At 35.4% G+C, this 25,857-nt stretch overlaps 1 protein-coding gene across 7 annotated transcripts in view; it reads left to right on the plus strand.

The window, feature by feature from the left end:
- MARCHF6 (membrane associated ring-CH-type finger 6) overlaps window positions 1-24,776 on the plus strand; it is a 54,367-nt gene extending 29,591 nt beyond the window's left edge. For 2 of the 7 annotated variants that reach the window (XM_074825820.1, XM_074825828.1), the window contains exons 12-26: window positions 173-253; window positions 1,464-1,532; window positions 1,645-1,719; window positions 2,555-2,689; window positions 3,180-3,299; window positions 5,420-5,520; window positions 6,219-6,356; window positions 8,142-8,343; window positions 12,597-12,666; window positions 13,816-14,012; window positions 15,375-15,509; window positions 17,562-17,651; window positions 19,070-19,202; window positions 20,161-20,296; window positions 22,472-24,776. In XM_074825820.1, coding sequence (XP_074681921.1) covers window positions 173-253; window positions 1,464-1,532; window positions 1,645-1,719; window positions 2,555-2,689; window positions 3,180-3,299; window positions 5,420-5,520; window positions 6,219-6,356; window positions 8,142-8,343; window positions 12,597-12,666; window positions 13,816-14,012; window positions 15,375-15,509; window positions 17,562-17,651; window positions 19,070-19,202; window positions 20,161-20,296; window positions 22,472-22,562 — 1,773 coding nt within the window. In that variant the 3' untranslated portion in view covers window positions 22,563-24,776. The remainder of the gene's footprint in view (window positions 1-172; window positions 254-1,463; window positions 1,533-1,644; window positions 1,720-2,554; window positions 2,690-3,179; window positions 3,300-5,419; window positions 5,521-6,218; window positions 6,357-8,141; window positions 8,344-12,596; window positions 12,667-13,815; window positions 14,013-15,374; window positions 15,510-17,561; window positions 17,652-19,069; window positions 19,203-20,160; window positions 20,297-22,471) is intronic. The other 5 variants (XM_074825838.1, XM_074825860.1, XR_012623445.1 and 2 more) reach the window with 4 other exon arrangements.
- The last annotated feature ends 1,081 nt before the right edge of the window (window positions 24,777-25,857 follow it).

Raw genomic sequence — 25,857 nt, forward strand, 5'->3', positions numbered from 1 at the left:
CTCCTGATGGAGATACCAAAAAAGTAGTAGATTACTAAAATATGTAAAAACTAAAGAAACTTGTAATTATTCTAGAAGAGTTGAGATTTAGAATTTATCTTAATGACATAAAAGAGAGATGTAATCTTTAGAAGACTGATAAACTTTCCCTTTTTTTCCTCCTCCCCTCCAGGTTCAAGCTTCTCACTTTGAAGGCCTGATTACAACTATAGTCGGATATGTTCTGCTAGCAGTGACTCTTATTGTTTGTCATGTATCCTTTTGTCAGTAGTTATCTGGTTCAGATTTTACATATAAATTGTTTTTCTGGCAATATTTTGAGGAGGCACAGGCGAGATGCAGTTGCAATTAATTTACTGTTTTGCTCTGCTCTTTTGGTGATGAAATTAGAAGAGAAGGTCTCTTCTGTTCTCTTGGACGTTTAAAAGTCGTCAGTGTGACTGCGTTCTTCAGAACACTTGCACGTGTTTAACACACAAAATCATAGACTTTTATGCCTGCTTGAAGGCCTCCAAGCAGATTTTGAAGGACTGTCTGGGAAGAGTGTAGAACAATTGTTTTTTCCTCACTGTCCTTACATTATTGCTGTGAGCTACATAGTTGCAGCGAAAAGAGAAATGGGATTATGAAATATGTAGGGTACAATAGAAAATTTATTCACATCTTTTTGATCCTGCCAGATCTTTAGTGTGGATTGTTTCAGTTTCTCTTTTCTGTCTCTGAACCACTGAGAGTTTGCAGCAAGGATTTTTTTCAGGTGATAACCCTCATTATCACAGAGAAAATTAAGTAATGGCAGAGTCCTGAAAGCTAGAAGGATTTGGTCACAGGTAAAAGGTCTACATTCTAGCTGCATGTTTGTAAAGGGACTACACCAACTTCAGTTTGAAAAAATAAACATTTGTTAGCAGTTTTCTGTTTAAGAGTACACAGAGGAGTACATCAACTTTAGACTGTGCTATACCAAAATGCAGTGCAAAGGTGGTAAAACAGTTGCTTGTCTCTGTTTTGCCTCTTAAAAGAAAACAAAACAAATGCCCAAACTGTAATATGCATCCAGCTTTTCTTGGAAAAGGTGAGAATTCGTTTCAGACTGCATGAAAAGGAAAGCTAGCATTTAAGGTAGGCACTTGCTTACTTGTATCAGATGTTTTCAAAGGCAGCTGTTTATTTCTTAGATTATTTCTTGGGTGCTTAATTTAAGAAGGGTGGTAATATTACTTATTTATTTAATCATTTATTTTAGATGCATGTTTGGGGGGGTTATCCAGCACATCAGATTGTGAATTCCAGAATCACAGCCAATTTTGAAAATAGAGCCCCAATAAAATATGTACTTCCTATTTCACTTTTGTCTTGTATAAACTTTCCTGTTGCTAAAGCCACATAATATAGTATTTCATATTATTCATACTATGCTATAAAGTATTCTTCAGTGTTATTTTCTTGACAAAACTATTCAGGGTTTGGCAGCACTTGTTAAGTTCCAGCGATCACGTCGTTTATTAGGAGTTTGCTATATTGTTGTCAAGGTAATCCCTATTTTTTTGTGTGTAGCAAAAAACCCTCTCAATTTAACATTGTAGTTTTCTTAGCAATTTCTGTTAAACTAGTGAGATGTTCTTTTCTCTTTTTTTCTTAAAGGTTTCCTTGTTAGTGGTGGTTGAAATTGGTGTGTTTCCTCTCATCTGTGGCTGGTGGCTGGATATATGCTCTTTGGTAAGAATGGAAATAAATGGGATAAAATCTTATTTAACAGTTAAAGAAAAAAAAATTTGAGATGAGAAAGAGGGTTGTTGACAGGAATTCAATAGCACTCTTCTGTTTTTATAAACATAGTGTTTCCAGAGGGAAGGAGGGTTTTTAGGTACTGCTTAATGCTAATTTTGTTTTCTTTTATGTTACTAAATACAAATTAACATACTGTTATTAAAATAATAAGATCCTAATCCTTTTTACTGCATTTACAAGACCACCGTGATAATGAACTTGCTTATAGGCAAACTATAACTATAGCCATCTTATGTGAAATGGTAATGACTTCATATTTTAATAGTTGTCCAATCTCTTTCTTTTTTGAACAAGATACATGCTGTGTTTGCTTGGAATTGAGAACAGTTTTTCTGTCCTGAAAAAAAATTAAGTGATTAATTTCAAATGGAGGAAATTAATTTCTTCTAGCCTTAGTAGAAATAGAATTTTACTTAAGGGAATAAGTATTTGCTTCCATCACAGTGCCACTTTATTTGAACTGATTTATAACTTATGTAGTGTCAGTTAGTGTTTGAGCTGACTTCTTTCTTCTTTCTGTCAGAAGAAATAAATTGATCAGAATTGATCTTTATTTGCTGTTCTTTTGTAAATAGGACATTTCAGTCTCTCACAGTAAATTATTGCCTTTTTTCTAATTAAATGCTATAATTATTTATGCATTAGCAGAAAGCAAACATTTAAATTAAATGTCTAGTAGTATATATGAACTAGGGTAAACAAAGTGAGTAAATGTGGAGGTTTGCCAAACATTATTCATGTTTGTTTATTACTTACCTTCTAGGAGATGTTTGATGCCACTTTGAAGGATAGAGAGTTGAGCTTTCAGTCTGCCCCAGGTACCACAATGTTTCTGCACTGGTTAGTTGGAATGGTTTACGTCTTTTATTTTGCATCCTTCATTCTTTTACTGAGAGAGGTAAGTCTGTAAGAACAAGACTGGTATGTAACATAGTTAGAGAAGCTTGCATGTTGAACTGTTAGTTAAATCTTTCACATGTGGGTATTGCTGCTACTGTGTTTTGTATGTGTATATTGGATTTCAACTTTATGGTAAAAGGGTCACACTGATACTGCAGTGAAAAGTGATGATTTAGAGTATATTTTACTTAGAGATTTTTAGTTTACAAAGAGCCCTTAAACATGGGTGTTGCCTTCAAATGAATCTAAATACATTTCAGTTGTTTAAGATTGATTAATATTTGAAAATTAAACTTGTAATTGGTTATTGCTTCTACTTTTCTATTTTAATGCTTCTTCATTCTATTTCTGTACCATTTTGTGGAACCTTGTTCAACAAATACCCTTGTTATGTTTAAAACTTATTTGCTGCAGCAGTCTCATCTAGAATAAAAAAGAATACAAAGACAATTTTCTCTTCATATATTGTTCTCTATTTTCTACTTCAGGTATTGAGACCTGGTGTCTTATGGTTTCTCAGGAATTTGAATGATCCAGACTTCAACCCTGTGCAGGAAATGATTCACTTGCCCATTTATAGACATCTCAGGAGGTTTATCTTATCAGTGGTAGGAACTTTTCTCAACAATTTGTTTATTTCATATATTAGCTCCCATATATGCTACCACATATTTAAGGAAAAACGTTTTCACCATGGAGGTGATTAGACACTAGAACAGGTTGCCAACAGATTCTGTGTCTTTTGAGATAATCAAAATTCAAGTCGATGAGGTTCTGAGCAACCTGATGTAACAGCGTCTGCTCAGAGCAGGGAGCTGCTGTAGTTTACCTCTAGAATGTCCCTTCTAAAACATTTTTTCTGTGATATCTTCTCCTTATGCAAAATCACAGGAAATGTTTGTGTATTCAGACAAGTGTTTATTATTATGGATATTGTAAACTGGGTAACTTTCATGAAGCTCCTATTATTGCAGTAAACATTGTCTGTCCAATTCAGCTAAAGCAGTGCAGCAGAGGTAGAGTGTTTTGGATTGTATTATGCTGATCTAGCCAGTGGTGTCTGTTTCCAAATTATCACTGTAAGATATTGAAAACAATGAAAGTTTTTTACTTTTGCTTGTTTATCTGAAGTTTGCCTAGCATGCAGTAAGAGAAGGCTGTCTTTGACATAAATGTCACGTCAGCTGGGAAAACTGACACACACAAGAAACATTATTATTTGACATACTGTATTAATACACCTAAAGTGCTTTGAGCAGTGAAAGCTCATAGAGAGATCTTAGTTCTATTAGAGAGCCCTTCAGTACATGAGAGGAGCTGACTTGTCCACCTTTCAGAGTATTTTCTCCTTAGATAATCATAATGCTTTAGCTGCTTGAAACTGCGTCACAGCAAGTGGCCCAAATAGAAGCAGCGATGTGCTTGTTGCTAAAGGTCTTAGAGATACGTTCTCAGATTGTGCTGGAACTGGCAGTTACTTGAACTTTTGATTTGCTTAGCTAATTAATTCAGAACTTTTACTGGCCTCATGCTAGAATATGGGACCCAGAATAGCAATCATTTACAGCTTATTGTTTCAAAAACAACTCACACTTTTCAACTTGTGTTTCTTTCTCAATATTTTTAAGAAATTTCTTGTGCAGTACATAAACAATTAAGTTTCAAGAAGAATGAGATTTGATTTTTCTTTTTTACATAGTTAAACACTTTTTTTTCCCCATTTTTAGTCTCTGGTGGTGCATTTATATGAAGTGTAAGAATGTGTTTAAGGAACCAGATTAAAAATCAAGTATATTTTAAGGAAACAGGATTTTATAGAAGTTCAGGGTCTTCATGCACCTGATCTCCCCTACTAAATTTTGATCTTTCAGCCAATTTAAAATGCGAGCAAATAGAAACTGAAAGATCTTTTGAGGCGTCTACAAGTCGCTTGAAAACTTAGCTGCGAAGAAAAGAGAGGAATCGTAAATTAGTAATCCCGGTGCTGGGGGAGGGGGAAGAAGGTAGAACTCTCTGACATTATCCTAACTGTCAGCTGGCCAGTCAGTGCTTGTTCAGCTGCAGTCCTATTTGGCGAGGGCATCACAGTGTACTGGTCTGCCTGGGATGGAGTTAATTTTCTTCATGGTAGCCCATGTCCTTCTGCACTTCAGATTAGGGGCTGAAAGTGTTGCTAACACACAGTTGTTTTGGCTGTGGCTGAACAGTGCTTGCACAGTGTCAAGGCTTTTCCTTTTTCCTGCTCTGCCCTGCTCACTCACTGCTCCAGTGAATAAGCTGGGGGTTGAGAGGGTGATATACCTGGGACAGCTGACCCAAACTGACCAAAGGGGTATTCCATACCATATCATGTTGTGTGATGTTCATAGTTATGGCGTTTGTCTTCCTGAGCAACTGTTAACATGTGCTGAGGCCCTGCTTTCCAGGAAGACGCTAATCATCTGTTTGCTGGTGGGAAATAGTGACTGAATTCCAATTTGGTTTGCTTGTGCGCACAGCTTTTTCTTTCTCTATTAAACTGTCGTTATCTATTTTCATGAGTCTTCTTGCCTTCCTTCTATCTTCTCCCCATTCAGCCGGAGAGGGGAGTGAGTGAGCAGCTGGGTAGATGTTTGGCTGTTAGCCAGGGCTAACCCACCACACACAGGAAACATGTCAGAGATGGGTGGGAAACTATGTTTGATTGTTTCTGCTATTCAGACTAACTTGTTTTACTTATTTGTTGCAGATTGTCTTTGGATCAATTGTACTGCTCATGCTCTGGCTTCCTATACGTATCATTAAGTATCTGCTACCTAATTTTCTTCCATATAATGTTATGCTCTACAGGTAAGCACTTAATGTAAGAAAGATGTTATTTCAGTCTCCCTTTAACTAGAAAAATGTCTATTTGCACTCTCAGCGTTAGTGTGGCATTGTTTGGTATATTTTGTTTGTTTTCAATTAATCTAAACTGCATTGTTCTAGAAAAGTAAAAAGGTAGAGGATACGGATACATTATACAATTTGTCAAATAAAAAGCTACTAAGAAAAATAAAAGGCATTTTGTGCTGTTTCTGTAATGGTAACTATTTGGTGTTTATATGCCCTCAAAACCCTTTCCCCTTCAGTTTTTTGATAGTGAAGTTGCTGCCATGTTTGTTTTTCACATTCATTTCTGATTATCATTGCTTCAAGAATAAAAGAATACCTGTAACTGAATTTCTTTTTAATGATAGCAGTATCTTTCTGTTTCTAAATAATATTGAAACAGCAATGATAGAATAAAATAGAAGAGCAAATCATATTCCCTGATACAATCTTTCTCAACATTTTTTCTTAAATTTCTTGTGTGCCTAAGTGCCTAAACACTCATGAATGCTTAACCTGTGCTCAGAGTAGTATATAGGGAAAAATGGCTGCAAAAACCTAAGAATTGTTCCTGTTGGTATCCAATATATTTTTTTATTGTGGTGGTGTTAGTATGATTAAGATTACTATCAGAATGGTCCTTATGTTTGATTTACTGCTCTTCCCATTGTTTCTAGCGATGCTCCAGTAAGTGAACTTTCCCTAGAGCTCCTCTTGCTTCAGGTGGTGCTTCCAGCTTTGCTAGAACAAGGACATACAAGACAGTGGTTGAAAGGTCTTGTACGAGCATGGACTGTTACCGCTGGATACTTGCTGTAAGTACAGAAAGCCAAGATCAACTACAAGCATTGTGTCCAGCTTAGCCTTTTAATGTGACAGGAACATGCTTTCAGGAGAGTTATCCCAACAAGTAGCTTTAATAGCTATATTACAGATAAATACATGACACGAAACTTCTATAGTGATTTCCTATGGAAGTACCTTCTAAGTAATAGTTTTACAAACTTCTGGTCTAGTCTTTGACAGGTAATTCTTTTGGTATGCTATTACAGCATTTGCTTAGTAAAAAATCTATAAAAATACAACTACCAGCTTGATAACTTCCTATTATGTGGAAGAATGAAAGAGGTAAGTGTCAGCAGAGCATTTCCATGAATCATCTAAGTAAAATTCATGTGTACTTTTTGCATTTCTTACTGGAAGGGGGCAGGGGGAATTATTTAGAACATTAAGCTGAAGAAGTGAGTGCCTTTAAATTGGATATTTTAAAGGTAAAAGTTCAGTCTCTAAAGAAGGATAAAACTATCTTTGTGAGTTTCTTTAATTTAGACTGCCAGGCAGAGTTCTAGCACTTGAAATTATTTTTTAGTTTGTATGTTGTTTGTCAAATTAGTCAAGAAAAAATTAAAGTTGACTTTGTTTCTGTAAAGTTTTAAATTTAACTTCAAAGTATATTGGCATTCTCCCACCGTCTTGCTCATTGTGGGTCGTGCCAATGCAGCACTATTAGGATGAAGATTTATTCTTTGCTAAGTTATGCCTGAGACTGAGAAGATAAATGAAAGACCTTTTTCTCCCACTGCAATTCAAAATATTTATTTTAGCTTCTCATATGGAAACTCTGCCCACCCCTGTTCCCTTAGTTTGCATTTTAGAAAGCTATTTTTTGAATGAATTTGTCCATGTTTTGGTAGTGTTTGAGTATGACGCAAGAAGAGAATTTTGGAGATGATGGTAGAAATGGCTTTGCTTTTTGCACTCTTGCAACTCTTAAGAACAATTGTGAAATATCTCTTCAGCAATTTTAGTTGAGCAAAGATGAAAATCTTTTCCTCTGTTTTTCTTAAAAAGCAAACCGCTGTGAAAATTATTTCATTGTCTGCCAGCAGAATACCTGCATGCATCTTACTGCTAATAATTCTGCTAAAGCTGAGGAAAATTAACTTCTAAATATTCATATTGGGTTTTGGGGGTTTTCAATCAGACTCAAATAAGTATCTATTTAATAAATATCTAATGGTGTGTGCAGAAAATACCAACAGAATAGTTTTTAAAGTAGATTGACTCTTTCTAGGATTGATGTTCTTAGAAAGTTGTGAACAGGTTTTGAGCAGTTTAGAATCTTCTTGAAAGACTGTGACTGTACTTTCGAAAACGTGTCTTCAGCAATACAGTACTGTCCTTGTACAATTTAGGTTTAAAGCAATTGTTTCCAATAGAGCTTAGTAGCAGTAAAATAAAAGCTGTCAGTTGAGCTGCCTGCTTACACAAACTGAAGTATCAATGCAATTTTCCTTTTATATGCACAACAACTTTAATACCAGATGTTGTTTTTAAAGCAGTCAAACAGATAAGCGATCTTTATTTGTGTCTGTATTCCCACTGTTCTCATCTGCATCCACGCTACCATTTTTCCTCTAAATTCTGTGTTTAGGATGACTCAGTACTTTATCAGAAAATGGTTTATTTTACTTTACCAAGATTCTGCAGTACTCCAGTATAACTTTTGTACAACTTGTACTCATTCTGAGTAGGCCTGTCTTTCTGTAAGATTCTCATTCGTATCAAACAGAACAAAACTGAAATTTTGATTGTTACAGGGATCTCCATTCTTACCTACTTGGTGACCAGGAAGAGAATGAAAACAATGCAAACCAGCAGCCTAACAACCAGCATGCTCGCAATAATAATGCCATTCCAGTTGTGGGAGAAGGTCTTCATGCAGCCCACCAAGCCATACTTCAACAAGGAGGACCTGTGGGTTTTCAGCCTTATCGTAGGCCTTTAAAATTCCCACTCAGGGTAGGTATATCTAATGCATTAAGAGAAAAGGGAAAGGCATTTGAAAAATGGGTATAATTTTTTTTTTTGTAAGAAAGATTTAGCTCCCATGTTATCAGAAGTCAAGTGGTGGGTCATGTTGTTTTGTGTTTTGTATAGGTTGCATCTTTCTAAAAAGTAGATTTACAGTTATTCTCACCTATAGCTTTTTTCAGCCTGTAACTTAAGACCTTCAATTACCATTTTATTTATAGATCCCATACATGTTGTGCATTATCTATTAGTTCACATCTTATTTTCGTAATGGAGAGAAATATAATAACCGCCAGCAAACAGGTAGTTCAGGAGTGTCTCTGACAAGGCATGGCTTTCAAGAGGGCATACTTCGGTCTTGTAGCTGCAGTGTATTTTAAACTATTTTGCTGTATTAAGAAATTAAATGGAGAACTTCTGTTGCATCTGTATTAAACATAGAGAGGTGTTCTAATACTTGAAAGTCCTAAATCCCTATGACTAGAAAGGAAATGTTGGCAAATACTTAAAGTTCTAGAATAATATATAGGTCAAACTAGATAAATTGGTTTGTTGTCACCAGAACTCTGAGTTAATCAAATACAAACTTAAACACAGCTCATTTACTGTGGTTTGAGGTACAGCTCAAGAATGGAAGTAATGGCTAAAGTTAGAACAGTGTAGTGTTGCCCCTGAAGTTTCCTTAAATTACTGAATCTGCCACAATTCTCGTAACAAAGTACAATATAAAGCATGCTTTTTTTCGCTATAAATCTCAACCTAGTAGAACTGAAGGCAAATTTGAAAGTATTTTAGGATTTCACAACTGTTGAGCTTCTGGGTGTTTGAAGTTGGGGCTTTTTTTGGGGGTGAGGGGTGGTGTTAATTCCCTCCACTGCTGTTTTTACCCTCTAAATGGCTCTCCACAGGAACGCATGAGCTACAACATTCTTGTAGAGGAAACAGTGGGAGGAAGTAGCTCAGGGATGAAAAGGCTGGGGAAGCAGAATGAATTTGCCCCTTTCACAGCAGCTGCTGCCATACCTCAGTTTGGTCATAACAGGAAGTCAAAGCATGCTCTGACTGAGACCAATTTAACCTAGCATAAATATGCGCTTACTGCTAAAAGGAGTGGTGCCAGTCTTCTTTCCATGGCAGTTGCTCCTTTTTTCCCTTCTTAGCATGAATGGCTGTGCTAGAGCATACACATGATGAGCTGGAACAGGAAGCCAGTCCAGCTGAAAACTGAGGTAATATGCAGAGGGCATTAGACACATTTGAAAGTTCAGATAAGACTTCATAGTGTTATTTTTGAAGAAAATGTGATACTTGTGACATTTTCACTTAGACTGAGTGAATTTCGTATGAAGTTGCTGGGATGACAGACAGGTTAATTAAAATGAGTTCCCTGTTTGGCTGCTAAGGAGGTAATTAAAGTGGATTCTCACTGACATGCTGCTTTCAAGGAATAGGTGTGTTAACTAGGGACTCATTAAATCCTTTCTAGAGCTACCTTTGCATGGGTTATTTTGTTTTTGTGGATGCCTCTGGATAAGGACATGGCTGAAATCATCTTCCCCTCTGAAGCCATTGCATAGTATAAGCTTTCAGTAATTTGGGGTGCTAACCTTGAACTGGTGATAATAACTAAGCAGTTTCATATTCAGTTGTCAAAGACACTTTCTTCTAGTCTACTTACCTCCCCCTAGATGTTTTAAGTTGTTCTTGGAGACTTCTACAGAATGTAGAAATAAAAGAAGATGATTTAACTGAATTTCTTCCCATTGTTTTCATCAAGAGATATGACGAGCACTTGCACAATCTCGAACACATGGTAGCTCACGGAAATGATTCTATGTCCCTGATTCCACTTTAAATAATGAATCATACAAGATCACTGTAGGTGCTTCAGTTATGATTTTTGGTATATTGATGTTGGTTCTACTTGGTTAAGTTCATCTTACGGAAAATGTCTCCCACACAGACTTCTGCTATGGAACAACATCATATTTTAATTACTTTTTCAAATGGGATTTTAAGCATTTGAGAAGAAAAAAAACCAAACAGTTGTAAACATCTGATCTTCTCTATGCTTTCATTAATTTTTTTCATTTTAGCCAAGTTGTAAGAACCTAGAAGGTGGTTTATATTCAGTTTTTATTATGTATGAATTTTTTTCCACTAGAACTTACTCATCATGTCCATATGGATTGAGCAATAAGGACTGATCCTTCATGTTATTTCAGTTACAAATAAGCATGTAAAACTGGTTTTGATTATTTGTTTTAAAATTTAAGCACATACTGTTAATCTCGAACAAAATAAAAGTTATTTTTAATAATTCTACATAAAAGCCTATCATCAGTTTTACTGTGTTATCTAGACAATTCTTCCAACTCATTACTTTTTAAAATAAATGTTATCTTGTGGGGACTTCCCAAAGCCTCTCCAGAACAAATGCTGATGTGTAGAATTTGTTGAATTTTCCTGCTACTGCCTTGTCTTCCTTTATCCTTCCTTTCATAAGCCACAGTTGTCAGGAGAGCCTACAAACTCTCTGGCAAGCTTTCTTTTGAGGATTTTTAGATTTTACTACTTTATTGTTGATACTTTAAAAAAAAAAAATCTATAAAAATAAATTTATCATTACTTTTCATAGACTTGGTATGTTATTTCTAAAATCCCTTTTGGCTTGTCCTACTGCAGTTTTTAATTTCACTTGCCAGAGTTCATCCATTTTCTGGTTCTTTTGTTTTTTTTTTTTTCCCCTGTGGATTTATTTCCAACTTCTGGAAATATCTTTTTCTGGAAGCCATTTTTATTTTACTGTTTACTGTGACAACTTTGGGGAGACTTTTCTTTTTTAAGTTTAGTGTGAGTTTGTGCCAAACCTTCACTTTAGTATATTTAAATGTATCTCCTTTGAGCATTTTTCCTTTTGACTACTATTTTCAATATTCTTTTAATAAATGTCCTCAATTTAGCTAGCTCTCTTTTTTGAAATAATATTATTATGGTTGATTTTGGAGAGAGGAGGGCTGTCCTTGCAAGATCTTTGAGTGTAAATATATTGCAGTCACTGTCAGTGCTTCTGTGATATGTGCGACTAGCTGCCTGTGCATTGTTTAGGTCCAAGTCAAGAGTTGCTGCTCTTCTTGTATGTTCTCTTGCTCACCGATCTGAGAAGCAGCCATCTATAGCATTTAAAACTCCTTATCAGCTTTAGTCCTTCATGTGTTGTTTATTCCCACATTGACTGACGTTTCCCCAGCATTCCCTAAGTAGCTATTTAGACATTATTGGTCCCAAGCAAGTCACACCATGTGTTTCTCACCACTGAGAAGCATTTTTGCCTGCAATCCAGTTGTCAGCTACTCTGGTTTTCTTCTTTCTGTCATTTGGGATTCCTAACCCTACATAAAGTGTTCTGTGTGAAAGAGGGTATGTGGCTGTCACCTGGCAAGTAATTGGGTATTGTGGAATCATTCCTCTTCGCACAGGCTAATGTCTACAAAATCACAAGATTTTTTTTCCTTTAAGCAGTGCTGAAGATCCCAACCTAGAGATGAGACTGATCTACATTATCCCCAAAAGTCTCATCGAGGAAAATGTGTTACAGATTTAACTTTCTCTTAGTAGTCTGTTATGATAAGGTGTTAGTTTTCCCATAGTAAGCTGGGTTGTTGTGTGGCTTTGATTAGTGAAGCAGAACTTCATAGCACATGGTGCTTGAGACATTCAAATATTTAAAGAATTCAAGTACATTAGAATTCTCTGATAAGTTGTAAGCCTGACTAAGGAGCCACCAGCTTTGCTGTCAGCGGCTGGTCACATAAATCTGAGGGCATCTGGAAGAACTTTATCAGCAAGGTTTTCCTTATAAAACCACTGTCTTGCTAATCTGGCATACAGAGCTGGAAACCTTTCGGGGTTAATTGAGAGTCATTGTGCTGGTCAGTGCAGAAGTAGAGATTTTTTTTTAATGTAACGTAACAAGGAACTTCAGTCATTCTGGATTCAAATGTTTCTACTGTTGTGACAACTGATGCAAACTCTTAAAAGAAATACAGAACACTGTAGGTGTGCCACATGTACTGTGGATAGGTTTCTTGTTGCTGAGTTATTTATGAAGTGAAACATCAGCTGGTATTTCAACATTGTAGTTTAGCTGCCTTTCTAGGATGATACATTTTTTTTATGGTTTTTTTTTGCTTTGGTTAAGTAACCTTCTAATAAACTGTTTCTCTTTTTTCTTCTTTCAGATATTTCTTTTGATTGTTTTCATGTGCATAACATTACTGATTGCTAGTCTTATCTGCCTTACCTTACCAGGTAAGTCTGTTATTGTAAAACTGCAATTAAAAACAACTCAGCATGTTGCCATGCTCAACAATGGCAGATGTTTTGAAACCATTGTTTAGGTTAAAAGGAGAAAACATGGGAAATTATGTCTCATTTTTAATGGTACATCATCAAATTGTAATAATCTAAATGATAGAGATAATACCTGTATTTAAATGATAGAGATTGACATTTACTTTCTTTTGCTGTAGAATAATTCTCTTTTAAGGCTAGGGCTCCAAGTGCTGAGACGATCTGTGTAGTAGTATTGAGAGAAAAAGAGAACTGAAACTCTTGCACCTGCTTCACTGTTTAGAGAAGGAAAACATGTAGGTTGTTACCAGGTCTTCTATAGCATCTTCTTTAATTAAATGTTCTGAAGGTGTCATTACGACAGGTCACTATGAGGCTTTGAAGTGATATACATGCCACTTCCCAAATATGTATGAATAAGTACTTCAACCAAATCAAAATGTTTTTTAAATAATTTGAAATAAATTAAGACGTGAACTCTTTTGAGTTTTATAACCTATCATCTTACCACTGCATTTTTACCTCCTTGTATTAGTGATCCTAAAGTCAATGATGTGTTGAGATCACTTATGAATTTTGTGATGGTTTTAATAGTAGTACATAAAATAATTTCACTACAATACTAGTGAGTCAAAACACTATTAAAAAATGAAATGTAGCAAATAAGTCTGCCACTTTTGCTGGAGAGCTTCAGAAGCCCCACTTTTTAATTAAGTCTTAAATTATGAGGCAGTGAAGTAACCCAAACATAGCTCATAAGATGCAAGTTCAAGCTTATGCACTAATCCATTATTGCCTTTGCAGTTCTGAAGATTAGTGTTTAGGCTCTGAATAGTGCAGTATTCAGTGCAATTGTTCAGAACACATTGCTGGTGTAATAAAATTTTCCCAAAGGGAAAAAAAAAAATCTACATATGTATTTGGTGTCTTCTACATAACTATTTACACAGTGCTTCACACATTCATGCCTTATGGGTATAGTACCAAAATACTGTTTTATGCTGAATACTATTTGTGCCACTATTTATATATAACAATAACTTTGGTAAGTATTTTTCAATAGGCATCCTTCCTTAATACATCAAAAAGCATTACTCTATTTAACAGTGTTTGTGTTTTCAGTATTTGCTGGCCGATGGTTAATGTCATTTTGGACGGGGACTGCCAAAATCCATGAACTGTACACAGCTGCTTGTGGTCTTTATGTCTGTTGGCTAACTATCCGAGCAGTGACAGTGCTGGTCGCCTGGATGCCACAGGGTCGTAGAGTGATTTTTCAGAAGGTCAAAGAATGGTCTCTCATGGTGAGTCTTGTGAAAAAATTTTACTGAATTATCAAAAAAGTAGTTAACAATACTTGTTTCGTTTTTTGCTTGCATGTTTTACTCTGTAATGTATACTACATTTTCCTGTTCAGACTATTTTGAAGCATTTGCAGCATATGTTCCCATTGCATAGGCTAACTGTATTTTTGGAAGCCATTTAGCACAATGTTAAGCAATGAGTGTAAATAAGTTGGCCTATATAGACACATGTGTTTATATAGGCATGTACGTTTTTCTGTTTTCTTTCAAAAGTCAATATGTTGCATTATAGTATCCTATATGTGATGTGTCCTCAAATAAATTTACATTTTCACATACACCTGAAAGCTTAACTATTACTCATTTAGCAACTTGACATTATCAAATAAAAAAACTAATAAAGCTGATAGATGATGAGCGTGTCTCTACAAAGTAGCTTGATGCGTATTTTCAGAAAGATCTTTATGAGTTGTCAGATCTTTGTGTTGTTCAAATTAATATTTTTAAAGAAAATATCCTTTTTTTATTACTAGGAGTTCAGATTCTCACCATGGCAACAGATTTATATCCCACCTTTTTATCTTGGTTTTGATGATTTCTATAGTAGATTTCTTGCCTAAGTATAGTAATTTTAAACATTCATGGCATAAATTGTATCTTGGGATGGACATGCTTGTGTGCTTATTGGACTATTAGAAACAGAAGAGCAACATAAGTGTGTATTTCATGTATTAGGATGTTTCCCAGATATCCATCATTTTCATTTAGGAAATCTTAAGCTTGTTTAAGAAAATTCAGCGCTAAAATGTAATGTTCTACTTGTCCTTTGTCCCTTCTCCTGATCATGTTAACTCAGACTAGTTTTGTGTCTGATTTTTGGGTGATATGTGTAAGTCAAGAGAATTGTAGAATAAAGAAAGATTCAAGCATGGTATTCCAAGTCAGAACTATTCTATAATGAGTGAATTCTTAAGGTTTGGATTTCACTGGAGAAAAATAGGCAGTTTTGGAAAGACTCTTCTCTAATTTTCCAACATACAAGAATACTCAAGATAGTGAAATGCATTTGGATAGTATTCCCTACTGATAATGGTCAAAAGTGACTTTATGGTTTAAAACTATAGGTAGGAGACACAGTCATGCCTTTTTGTGGCAGGGGCATGGAATATGACCCAATCTTGAAAACTTGCATTGCAAAACTATGTAATAAATTATTTCTAGGGGTGTATATGTATGAATTAAAGGTTTGTGCAGGTTTTTTCCTCCAGCTTTATATGTTTATGTAGTTTATGTTACATTTTGAAATTTAAATAAAGTGAATCCTCTGATAAGCATGTTTATTAGATGTCTTGGGTTTTTTAGATAATGAAGACATTAATAGTGGCTATACTGCTAGCTGGTGTGGTTCCGCTTTTGCTCGGTCTTCTGTTTGAACTGGTCATCGTTGCACCTTTGAGAGTTCCTTTGGATCAAACACCTCTATTCTATCCTTGGCAGGTCAGTTGCTCCCATTTTTCTGCTGTTGATACATTTCTTTACTTAAAAGTGAGGAGTATGGGAGTTCTTGTTTCATGTTGATTTGGTGCCTCAGAGCATTTTCCATAAGTATGTTTCCACGTGGCAGAGAAAAGACAGTCTGGGTGTGAGGATTATTTAAACCAAAATAATATGCTTAGGAACTTTTAAGTATGAAAAGCTGAACTTTGTGGGATGATATCAGAGGATCTTTGCATTTCAGTGATCAGATAGACACTTCTTTTCAGTAGCACAATTGTAAAGTTATGTATAGAAGTTAGTATAGCTGTATCTACATATGCACAGACATACAAATCGTCTGACCCTTCTGGAAAACTTTCTGCCTACAGCTATGTAAGAAGAGGTTTAGTTGATCTTTTTTGCTATACAAGGTTTTATTTCAGTGATGATACACACTCTGTAATTTTGGTAGGCTTTAGGATCATTCTGGTTTTAGGTTGAAATGTCAAATCATTAATACAAGATTTTAAGGTAGTAGTGTTTTGTTTTTCTTCAGTCAAGTCTCACAGGTTAAGGGAGTGCAAACTTTTTTCCTGCAAGTTGGTGGAAGAAATGAAGGTACAGTGGATTGAGTGACAAATGCTTGTATCACCTAGGCTGAATTATGAAAGAACTTGTAACTCAAAGAAACACTGAGGGAACCATAACTCAAAAGGCCTAGAATGCATATTACTAAATAACAAGAAAGTGTTCAGGGATAGTGATTTTCTGAGCTGCCCATAAAAAAGCTTTCATTTGCTTTCAGTAGCCAAATCTTTGAAAGCCATAATACAAAGAAGAATGTGACTGCTAATTTAATTATTCCATTATTTTATAATACAAGTATACTTCGGGGGTATCTGTTTAACTAAATGACTAATAAGTCAGGATGTCATATGATTGCAGTGGTAGATGATCATGGTTTCCAAACAGTTTTGGAAAGAATTTGTAGTGCTAGAGATTCTAAAAATTCTTAATTTTTGCATGTTAATTCTTTAAAAGTTTGGAATTAAATATACTGAAAGATTTTATTTTCATGTGGCAGAGTTTCCTCAAAATACCAGATTAGAGGGATTTGAGACTTGTTTGAAATCAACGAGGAGCTATTGAAATTGAGAATAAGTTCCATTTTTCACAAAAGAGAATAGTTAATACAAGGATTAAATGCTTGAGCAAACAGAAAGCAACTTTAACACTGACTTTTTTGTAACAAGTTTTTAAATTTTTCAATGTATCTAGGGTAGCAGATGTTAACAAAAGCTGTCTTTTTAAATAATTGGTTAAAGATATTTCCCCAGCAGTTTAAGTTCATCTATGATGTCTTAAGTCTTACTGTTTCTGTGGCTGTTTGTTCTGCTTTGTCAACCTATGCTTTGCATTCTATTTTTGGTGTTTTTTATTGAAGAATCTCTTAGAAATGTGTGTAATTCATGATGTGTTTACTAGAAGCCTGTAGTTATATTGTGCTCTTTTAATTCCATGCCACAATAATTGTGGTATATGTTAAAGCATAAACTTTCCTCTGAATAGTGTGATGTTCTTTTGTGAAGAGCGCTGCCTTGCTTTGTTTAGCTTTTCTCACATCAGGTAGGGTTTTGTGAACAATTCAAGTTTAAAAGAAAACCCTTGTTTCCTGACTTGTGTGAGCATCTTTGTATCTTGTTTCTCTTCTTTTTTAAAGGAATCAAAAGAACTTATTTCTAGGTAAATGTTACTAGTCTTAATTAGTTTGTACCAGAATGTTAGTCTGTTGCTTTAAGTAAGTGTAATGCTTTTATTTTGTATTTGCCTTTGGTTTAATAGTAGTAGCTGATATTCCTTGTTCCCGGAAGCTGAGTATTTTACAGATGTCAGTTAAGCTTGAGAGCAACTTTCTTAGGAGTCTCCAAAAGATGTCAACTCTTTTAAACAATGTACTGTGTAAATAGAAAAGTAATTATCTTTTCACCTATAAGGAACAAGTTGCTCTAAAAGCTTCTGGTTGTCAAACTATTTAAAAACGTTAATGCTAACAGTCCGTTTTTATGAAATTAGGACTGGGCTCTCGGAGTTCTACATGCCAAAATAATTGCTGCCATAACACTGATGGGTCCCCAATGGTGGCTGAAAACTGTTATTGAACAGGTAGGAAAAAATTGTCCATGTGAATTATCTGTATAATACATTTTGAATGATTTTTGAATGTGTGAGTCAGAAAACAGAGTTACTGTTGTAGTAATGGAGTAATTGAGTAAAACTCGTCTTGTAGCATCATTTTAAACTGTATAGCCTAATCCATTAAGGTACACTTAACAATAACACAAAAGTAAAACTCTGAAATCAAGAAAATGCTGTGTATACATCTGTGCAATTTTATCAGGTTTGTATTTAAAGTGAGAAACATCATTGTTTGTTCAAATGAATTCACATGTGTCCAAACTCTGGACATTATTTATGTCCACCACTCAAGAACAGATAATTTCTGCCTTCTCCAGATCTGTAGAGGTTACCTCGTTCATAGATAAGTGCATATGAAAGACACCATTTCCATTCCCCTTTGATTATTAAGCAAGACAGAACAGCTTCTGGGAGCCGTTCTGAGTCACATGGCCTGTTGCTTTTTTTGGCAGAAGTATTTTCTTGATTATAACCTTTAAGTTCTACCCTGTTGTCTCAGTGAAGTATCTCAATTGTTTGTCAGAAAGTAACTTCAGCCCTGCACTATATGTAATGGCTGTGGAGCACGTCACGACCTCTGTACAAAAGGTGCCTCTCTTGATTAAGGCTAGCACATAGTCCTAGTTATTAAACCATTTACTGATCAGTTTAGGTGTCACACTGGAGAAATGTAGTCTTAATTCTGTGAGTACCTTTTGAGGCATACCACGGCTCTTCCATTTTGAATGCTCTCCATGGCCTTTTTTTGTTATACACACGCTCTCCTTGAGCCATCCTTAGAAATGGTTACATCCAGGCTGTGGGGCAGAGGCCATTGACTAGCTATATGTGGTAACCATTTGAAATTGGTCTTTTCCCATGTTTAGTCATGTTGAGACCTTAGCTCCTGAGAGTAGCTGCAGAAACTCAAGAATTGTGGAGGCCCTGTCTTCAGGCACAGACTCCACATGCAGAGGCTCTGGTCTGCCCAACCAAGTACAAAATAAGATCCTATTTTCTGCCTGTGTTACTGAATTTAATAGATTTGTTCTATAAGCATACACAGGATCATTTTTCAGCAGGTTAACAGCACAAAGTGATCCCAGATCACCCACAAAACCACCATCCACAGCTCTATTTAATGATCTTTCAGCTGGTCTCTTGCACTCCTGCAACCAAATCATGACACTATTCCAGGTTAAGTTGCTCTCCTGGGCACTATTTAAATGACTTTCTGGAACCCTCATGATGTCGATTGACACCGAGTTTTTCTTCTTTGACTGTGGCCATCCTGGTTTTCTTCAAGTTACACAAGGAGAATTGTGTAAAACCTTGTAATTATTACTGTAAACGCAAATCATGGCTTTCTTGGTTGATCCATTCTGCTTCTAACTTGTTCTTCTTAGGTATATGCAAATGGGATTCGTAACATTGATTTACACTTCATAATCCGTAAACTGGCAGCACCTGTAATCTCTGTTCTGTTACTTTCCCTGTGTGTACCATACATCATAGCTTCTGGTGTTGTACCTTTATTAGGTATGTATACATTCAGAATACCTGTTTATCATCTGATGGTTTAGAGCAATGTAAATATATCTGGAAATAAAATGTCAAGCTCTAAGTTACTTAAAAAAACCCAAACAAACAAAAAAACAACTCACTATTCTGCCAGCAAATGTAAATGCTTGAAGATTGCTGTGTCATCTTAAAAGTTGGGGATTTTTTGAGAAATGCCATACATTGTTCTGACTGGCTTTTTATTAAACTAAATGCAGAATACATCAATAATATGGGACTACATAATACCTAACAGCAGTAATGTAGGTATCTAGCTAGTCTGGGAAAGGGGTGATTAATTAGTTTCTTCTTTGGACAATGAACCTTTAATTTTAGTCTCTCTTTAACAGCTATACATCTTTTCCAACTTGTGACATTCTAGAGGAAGCTTAGAACAGGTGCAAATACAGGTTTTGTTTTGAGGTTTTCTTTCAGTATTATAACGTAAATTGTAAATGTAGGGGTTTTTTTAGACTTTTCTATCTATTCATAACTGAAGGAAATAATTTTATTAGAAGCAGGGTAGATGTGCTTTTTTCATCAACAGTTGTCTTTTGCTAGTTAGTTTTGATATTAACAATATGTTCAAGAAGTCCTGTTTTATTCTTCAACCTCTCACGTTAATGTGGACTTTTATGGTGTCAACTTTTTTCTGATGTGAGGTATACAGATATCAATAAGAAGAGCTGATAAGCCCAATTTTTTTTACTGTGGATTTTCACCATGTTAATGGAAAACTTTCAACTTTAATGCTTTGGATGAAAAAAATAAACAGCAGCTGTCATGTTGGATCTATGAGAAAAACTGATGTATTTTTATTTCATAGTCCTACTGAAGCTACGGTATAACAAAAAGCATAGAAGCAGGTACAGAAGCAGAAATATGTGTGTTACTTTAGCAGTGTTAGGTTATGTGAGGGTTTTGTCTTGTTTTGTAGGAGTTACTGCTGAAATGCAAAACCTAGTTCAGCGACGGATTTATCCTTTTCTGCTTATGGTGGTGGTTTTGATGGGAATTCTCTCCTTCCAAGTCCGCCAGTTCAAGCGCCTTTATGAACATATTAAAAATGACAAGTAAGTATATAATGTGGGTGTTTTTCCACTTTAAATTGTGATAATAACTTCAAATTGAATTCAAGTGTTGTAGATACTTAGGGCTAAAATGAATCTTAAGAAGCTTTCTAGACAAGTGACCCTCTGAGGCAGACCTAAACTCTTCTTGCCAAATGTTTGATCTGTGGTTCAGGTAAATAAACACAGGAACAGACTGTCTTTATAAACGGAAGACACTCCCCTATGTCTAACTTGAATGCATTTTACCACAAAACAAGCTGATTTCTTGTTTGTCTCCTCCTCTGTGGGCTTGAATGACAAGTGAATGTAATAATTATGATGTATCTGGAAGTAAAACCATGTCTCACTACTGCTTATAAAACCATTTCTCCAACCTTTTCTGCATAACCGTTTTTCTTATTCTTTCTACTCGTTAGTCCAATTAACCTGCTAAGGAACATTCAGTTGATTTGATAGAGTTTGTCCTTACCAAATCTTGTACTGTTTTCTGATGTTTTCAGTAATTATTACTCTGTATTACTCAGATGCATGATAAAATATTAATTTTACCAGTGTTTTTTCTGGTTCTCCTGCTTAATTTCTAAGCTTTTTTTTGTATTATCTTTGGTACCTGATTTTTTGTGTTACCCTAATTACCTTATGTATTGGTTATTTAGAAAAACAAGTGTTGGATCCCAGCAACTAGTCTTCCCAGGCTGCTTTTGTATTGAAAAGGAATAAATTAGTTTGTTGTGTTCATATCCTGAGTTACCCTAGAACAGTTTTGCTTTCCACTGACTACAAAAGGAGTCAAACCTAAAATAAACTTCTTTGAATCTTAAATGATAGGAAGTGACTGATACATTAAGTGTTGGCTGTAAATGTGAAAGTAATAGTATCTAGAAGTATTAAGAGAGTTGTAAATAAATTAAAACTCTGAACAGATCAATTTATATTTTAGCACCTTTTATTTGATCAGCTGATTTAAATCCTGTTCCCCACCTGCCTTCATAATGTGTTCTGTAGTACTCGGTCTAATGTAGTAAGCTGGTATTTATGTTTACAAATGGGGTTTGAGCTAAATGTTAGTATCTTTCAGGCAGAATGTGTATTGAATAGCAACTTGCATTCATGTTGTAAGTTGCTTTCTTGTGTAAATAAGGCATGTAAACAGTATACAAAGCTGTGAAAATATATCTAAGTGAAAATTACTTTGATATTAAATGAATTTATTAAATGTTATAACCATCCTTGTAGACAAGAAGTTTGTACAACTTAACTTAATGATCTCATTTTAGGAATTAAGCAAGCGTAGTCATGCTAGCCAGTAGAGATTTATGGTTTAGAAATATGCTTAATTAAATCTTTCATTTTACAAATTCCAAAAGCATATACAAGTTCTTGTGACATTCTAAAATGTACAAAAGTACATGATGTTGTTTGGTTATGGTACTGCGAGAGAAGGAGCAGTGGTGAAAAAGTTTCTAAAGGAGATGACAGGTTTCAGGGGAAGAATTTATAGGTATATTATGGCTCATCTACAGGTAGAACCAGAATACAAATAGGAGGCAAGGGAAGGAATTTAGATTGCAAAAAGTAGTGTGAAACAATGATATAGAGGAAGTAAGGAATAATGTGAAAGGTAGGAAAACTGCTAAACTGATGAGATGGTGAGATGTTGAAACAGAATTTAAACAAAGGAATCTCGCAGTCCTTAGTCTTGAATATTAGGCTATCTTATCTCCCTTTAAGAAAGATTGAGCTGCAGTAAAAGTTCTTACTTTACAATATTTACTCTTTTCACTCAGGGTGTTTTTCATTCTATATGTGAGCTGAGCCTCTTACTGTTACCCAATGCATGTGCTACATAGTGGCAGATTCTTTTTTGAACTTAAAACCTCATTAGCACTCTCATTTGGTTTTATATCTGAGTTGTTCCAGATGTTCAAGTGGCAGTGGCTCAAACAGACACTGCGACGAAGATGCTCTTAAAAGTATCACGCAGCAAAGGGGCTGGGTATATAAATAATGCAAACACACTCTATATTTCATATCTTTATTCAGATTATGCCTGAATTGTATGACTACCAAAGCCATACAATGAGAAAGCTACTTCTGCATCAAAGGAGAGTGAATTTGTGTTACAGAATTGTATTAACTTTTGTTGATTTTTCACTGTTTTTATTATAATCCCAGGTACCTTGTTGGGCAACGACTTGTGAACTACGAACGAAAGTCTGGTAAACAAGGCACATCAACAACTCCACCTCAGTCTTCACAAGAATAGATGGTCATATTAAACATCGTGACCTTCCCTTTGCCTTTACTTGTCCTTTTTTCATAGACTCTTCTTCAGTCTTTGGATATCTCTCCCAATAATACTCTCAGCAGTGTTTTGGCTTCTGTTAGTAGCATCCAGATAGCAGTTAAGGCTCTGATCCTTATCTGCATTTTCTGATGTTATCAATGCTGTCTGAGGTCTGTATATGTGTAAATAGAAGTATCCTCACACCCTAAAACCTTGGATTAAAAAGAATGTGCATTGTACATCTTTAAAAAAGTATATTAATTTATTAAATCTAGTTGTCACTTTATTTTGGACTGCTGTTCTGTTGACAATGTGCCACAAAGCAATAGTGCGAAGAGGCAAGATGTTTTTATAAAATTTGGAGCTTACTTTATGGTGTTCATAACAGTTCTTATTGTAGTAATATAGTATGATTTTTCATGAGTGGAAAGGCCACACAGAGAATATCAAAAGTAAATAATTGTCTTACAGTCAGCAGTGAAGTGGCTGTAGTGAGAACATAACGAACTATGTATCTTGCTGTCAAGTCTTTTTTATTATTTTGTATAACACCAAAGCTGTTGTACATTTTTCTATTGCCTGATTGTTTTTCATGTGTCTGAGTTTGTAATATTGTACAGTTGCTGTTAAGTCGAGAAAATATTTCCTCTTCTGAGAATTCAGATGTAATTGTTGAGGCTCAGCTGGGTTTTTCTTTAGGGTGGGGGTGGGGGGGGGAGGAAGGGGAACAGGCAGAGGTTAGCTTTGGGAATCAGGATTTCCTGAATTGAAACAGTAAATAAAAAATTTATGAATGCTATGTGATGGAAGCATTTCAAGGTACCAAGGAAAATTAGATAGGTTCACAACTTAAATTGTAGCCAATTTCTTATCAATAATAGAATTTTTAAGGCCTTCAGGAGGAGGGAAGAACCTTATCTGATGTGTGTGCACAGAAACAAAAAGTGTAGTGTAATCAATGTTCTGACCTGGTCCTTAATGAAAGAGCTTGAAAAGTGGGGTTTTTTTTCTGTAAGTTACCAAAGTTGCAAATTGTTGTATGAATTTTATATTGCACAATTACTTAAAAAAGGACCCCCAACAACAAAAAAAAAACCTCTTTCAGAATTGGTCACTGAATTTTTATGGGAATAATATTGAAGGAAGTGATTCATCACGTACCATTTATTGCCTGTGGGGCAGGGAAATACATATGCTATTAAACAGAAGAGTTAGCAGATTTCTTTGCAAGGACACAGTCAAGCGAGCCACCAAATCAAGTCTGTGTTACTTCTATATGTAGATAGAGTTCTTTTGCAGTAATGTTTGGGTTTTTTTTATGTAGATATTTTAAAATACAGAACAGTATTGCAAAGCTTTAAGTAGCATCAAATCACATGCTTAGATTGCAGTATCTTTCTTAGATTAAATGGGGAAAATGTGAATATCCATCGCAGTAATCAGAGAATTGATGGAACATTTAACTTGCTACTCGGTACACTGTCCTTCAGTATTCTGTACTTAACCATATGTGTATATAATTAATACTTGAGAATCTGGCAGAGGCTTTGAGAGTGTCATCTCCTTTTATTGATGTTGCATCTCTAATCTGACATATTTTGAGTTAATGTGGTCCAGGCTGTGGTGGTGGTATTTCATTTTTTGGTGTCTGAACTCATGTTCTAAGGCAGTGAGCACAAGCCAAATGCATCTGAATCTAGTGGCAGGAGGATTGGGCTGTCACTGTCAGAAGGTCAGAAACTACTGTTTTACAGAATTTCTGTTGTCCTGATGGTTTTGAACCACAAATAGTACCCTTTGGAGTGATTTATTAGGAAATTTCCAGTGAAATTAAGTCATAGAAAAATAACCAAAATATTTCTCTCATTCCCTGTTGCTGACTAAATGCTAAAGTGAGTATTCGCCCCATATATTTTTGATGTGCACAAATAATTGCATTTGACTATTTACAGTGGTGTACATTGTGGGACAGATATTTTTTCACAATATTAAATTCACTGGTAACATACATTATTACTTATGCCAAGATTCTCTCTTTGACATATCTTTCGTAAACAGTTCCAAAATGGTCTTGCCACTCAAATATTGCGAGCACTACTGTGCATCATGCAGAATTTGCAGTAGTGTGGTTCTTGTAGCCTTGTGTTTTTATCCAGACAAACTGGTCTTAACATTAAAATTTATTAAGAAAAAGCCTTTGTGCTGTTTCTTATTACTATTTTACAAGTCATGACATTAGAAATTGAATCAGGGCAGTCATGTAATGTGAACTGTAGCTATTTTAATGTAGCTTACATTATCTGTTTTCACTCTTTGTTATGGAGAACTGGTTTCAAATCAAACTGTTGTGCTTGCTTTTGCACTGCTTTATAGATCCCAGGTGAAGTTTGTTTCTGAAACTGTCCATTGTGAATTTTCAGAAAATCTCATCTCCTTATCTTCTTATTTTTACATGTGTTTTGGGAAAGAAGATGGGGGTTGTATAGAACAAGAATCAAATAACACTACTTTTTTATTGTTTTAAATTTTAATAGTTTGCCTTGTTGTGCTGTGTGTACTCCTCTGGGATAGAAACTTGATAGTAAGCATGTAAGTTAACTGCCTGTTACTAAGACAGCTGATGAGCTCTGTACCAGTGGCTCCCATCTGTGCTAGAGTAATACAGCATGCAGTGGTCTTGTATTACTCTTCAAGTGGGAAAGATTCTCTGTGTGTGCTTTCAGCACAATTTGTGTTGACCTTGGGTTTTAAATGGAGGGGTGGGAGATGCATACTGGCTTCACTGTATCCCCTTTGTGGTGTTGAATCTAATGCTGTCACTAGTTCTGCAGGCCTTCATCCAAGAACTGTCAGATGGCTCTGTAGCTATCTGTTGCATGCTGAAAGAAGTTAATTGCAGCATGGCTTTGACTGTTTTTACACAGATTATTTTATATTGATTAAAAATAGTTAAAACTCTGCATCCTTTCTCTGACTCCCCCTTCTCCACTGGGTAAAGCCTAAGTTACTTGTTTTTCTTTCTGAGGGCCCTCTGGAACCTATAACTATTTTCTGTGAGTAACTTCCTGGGTAAGGTGCCATCTCCAACACCAATTACAGTATTCACATCACTTCAGCTGAGTGTGTTAACTCCTTCCTCGCTTTCCCCTAAGCTTGAACAAAGGTCTCTGTAAAAATCTGCACAGCAGCCCCACTATTTTTTTTAGAGAACTCTAAAATACCCTTTACCTTACAAAGCACAAATGGCTTGTTTGGTGACTCCACTGCCTGGCAT

This window comes from Strix aluco, chromosome 1, assembly GCF_031877795.1.
Source record: "Strix aluco isolate bStrAlu1 chromosome 1, bStrAlu1.hap1, whole genome shotgun sequence".
Lineage (NCBI taxonomy): Eukaryota > Metazoa > Chordata > Aves > Strigiformes > Strigidae > Strix > Strix aluco.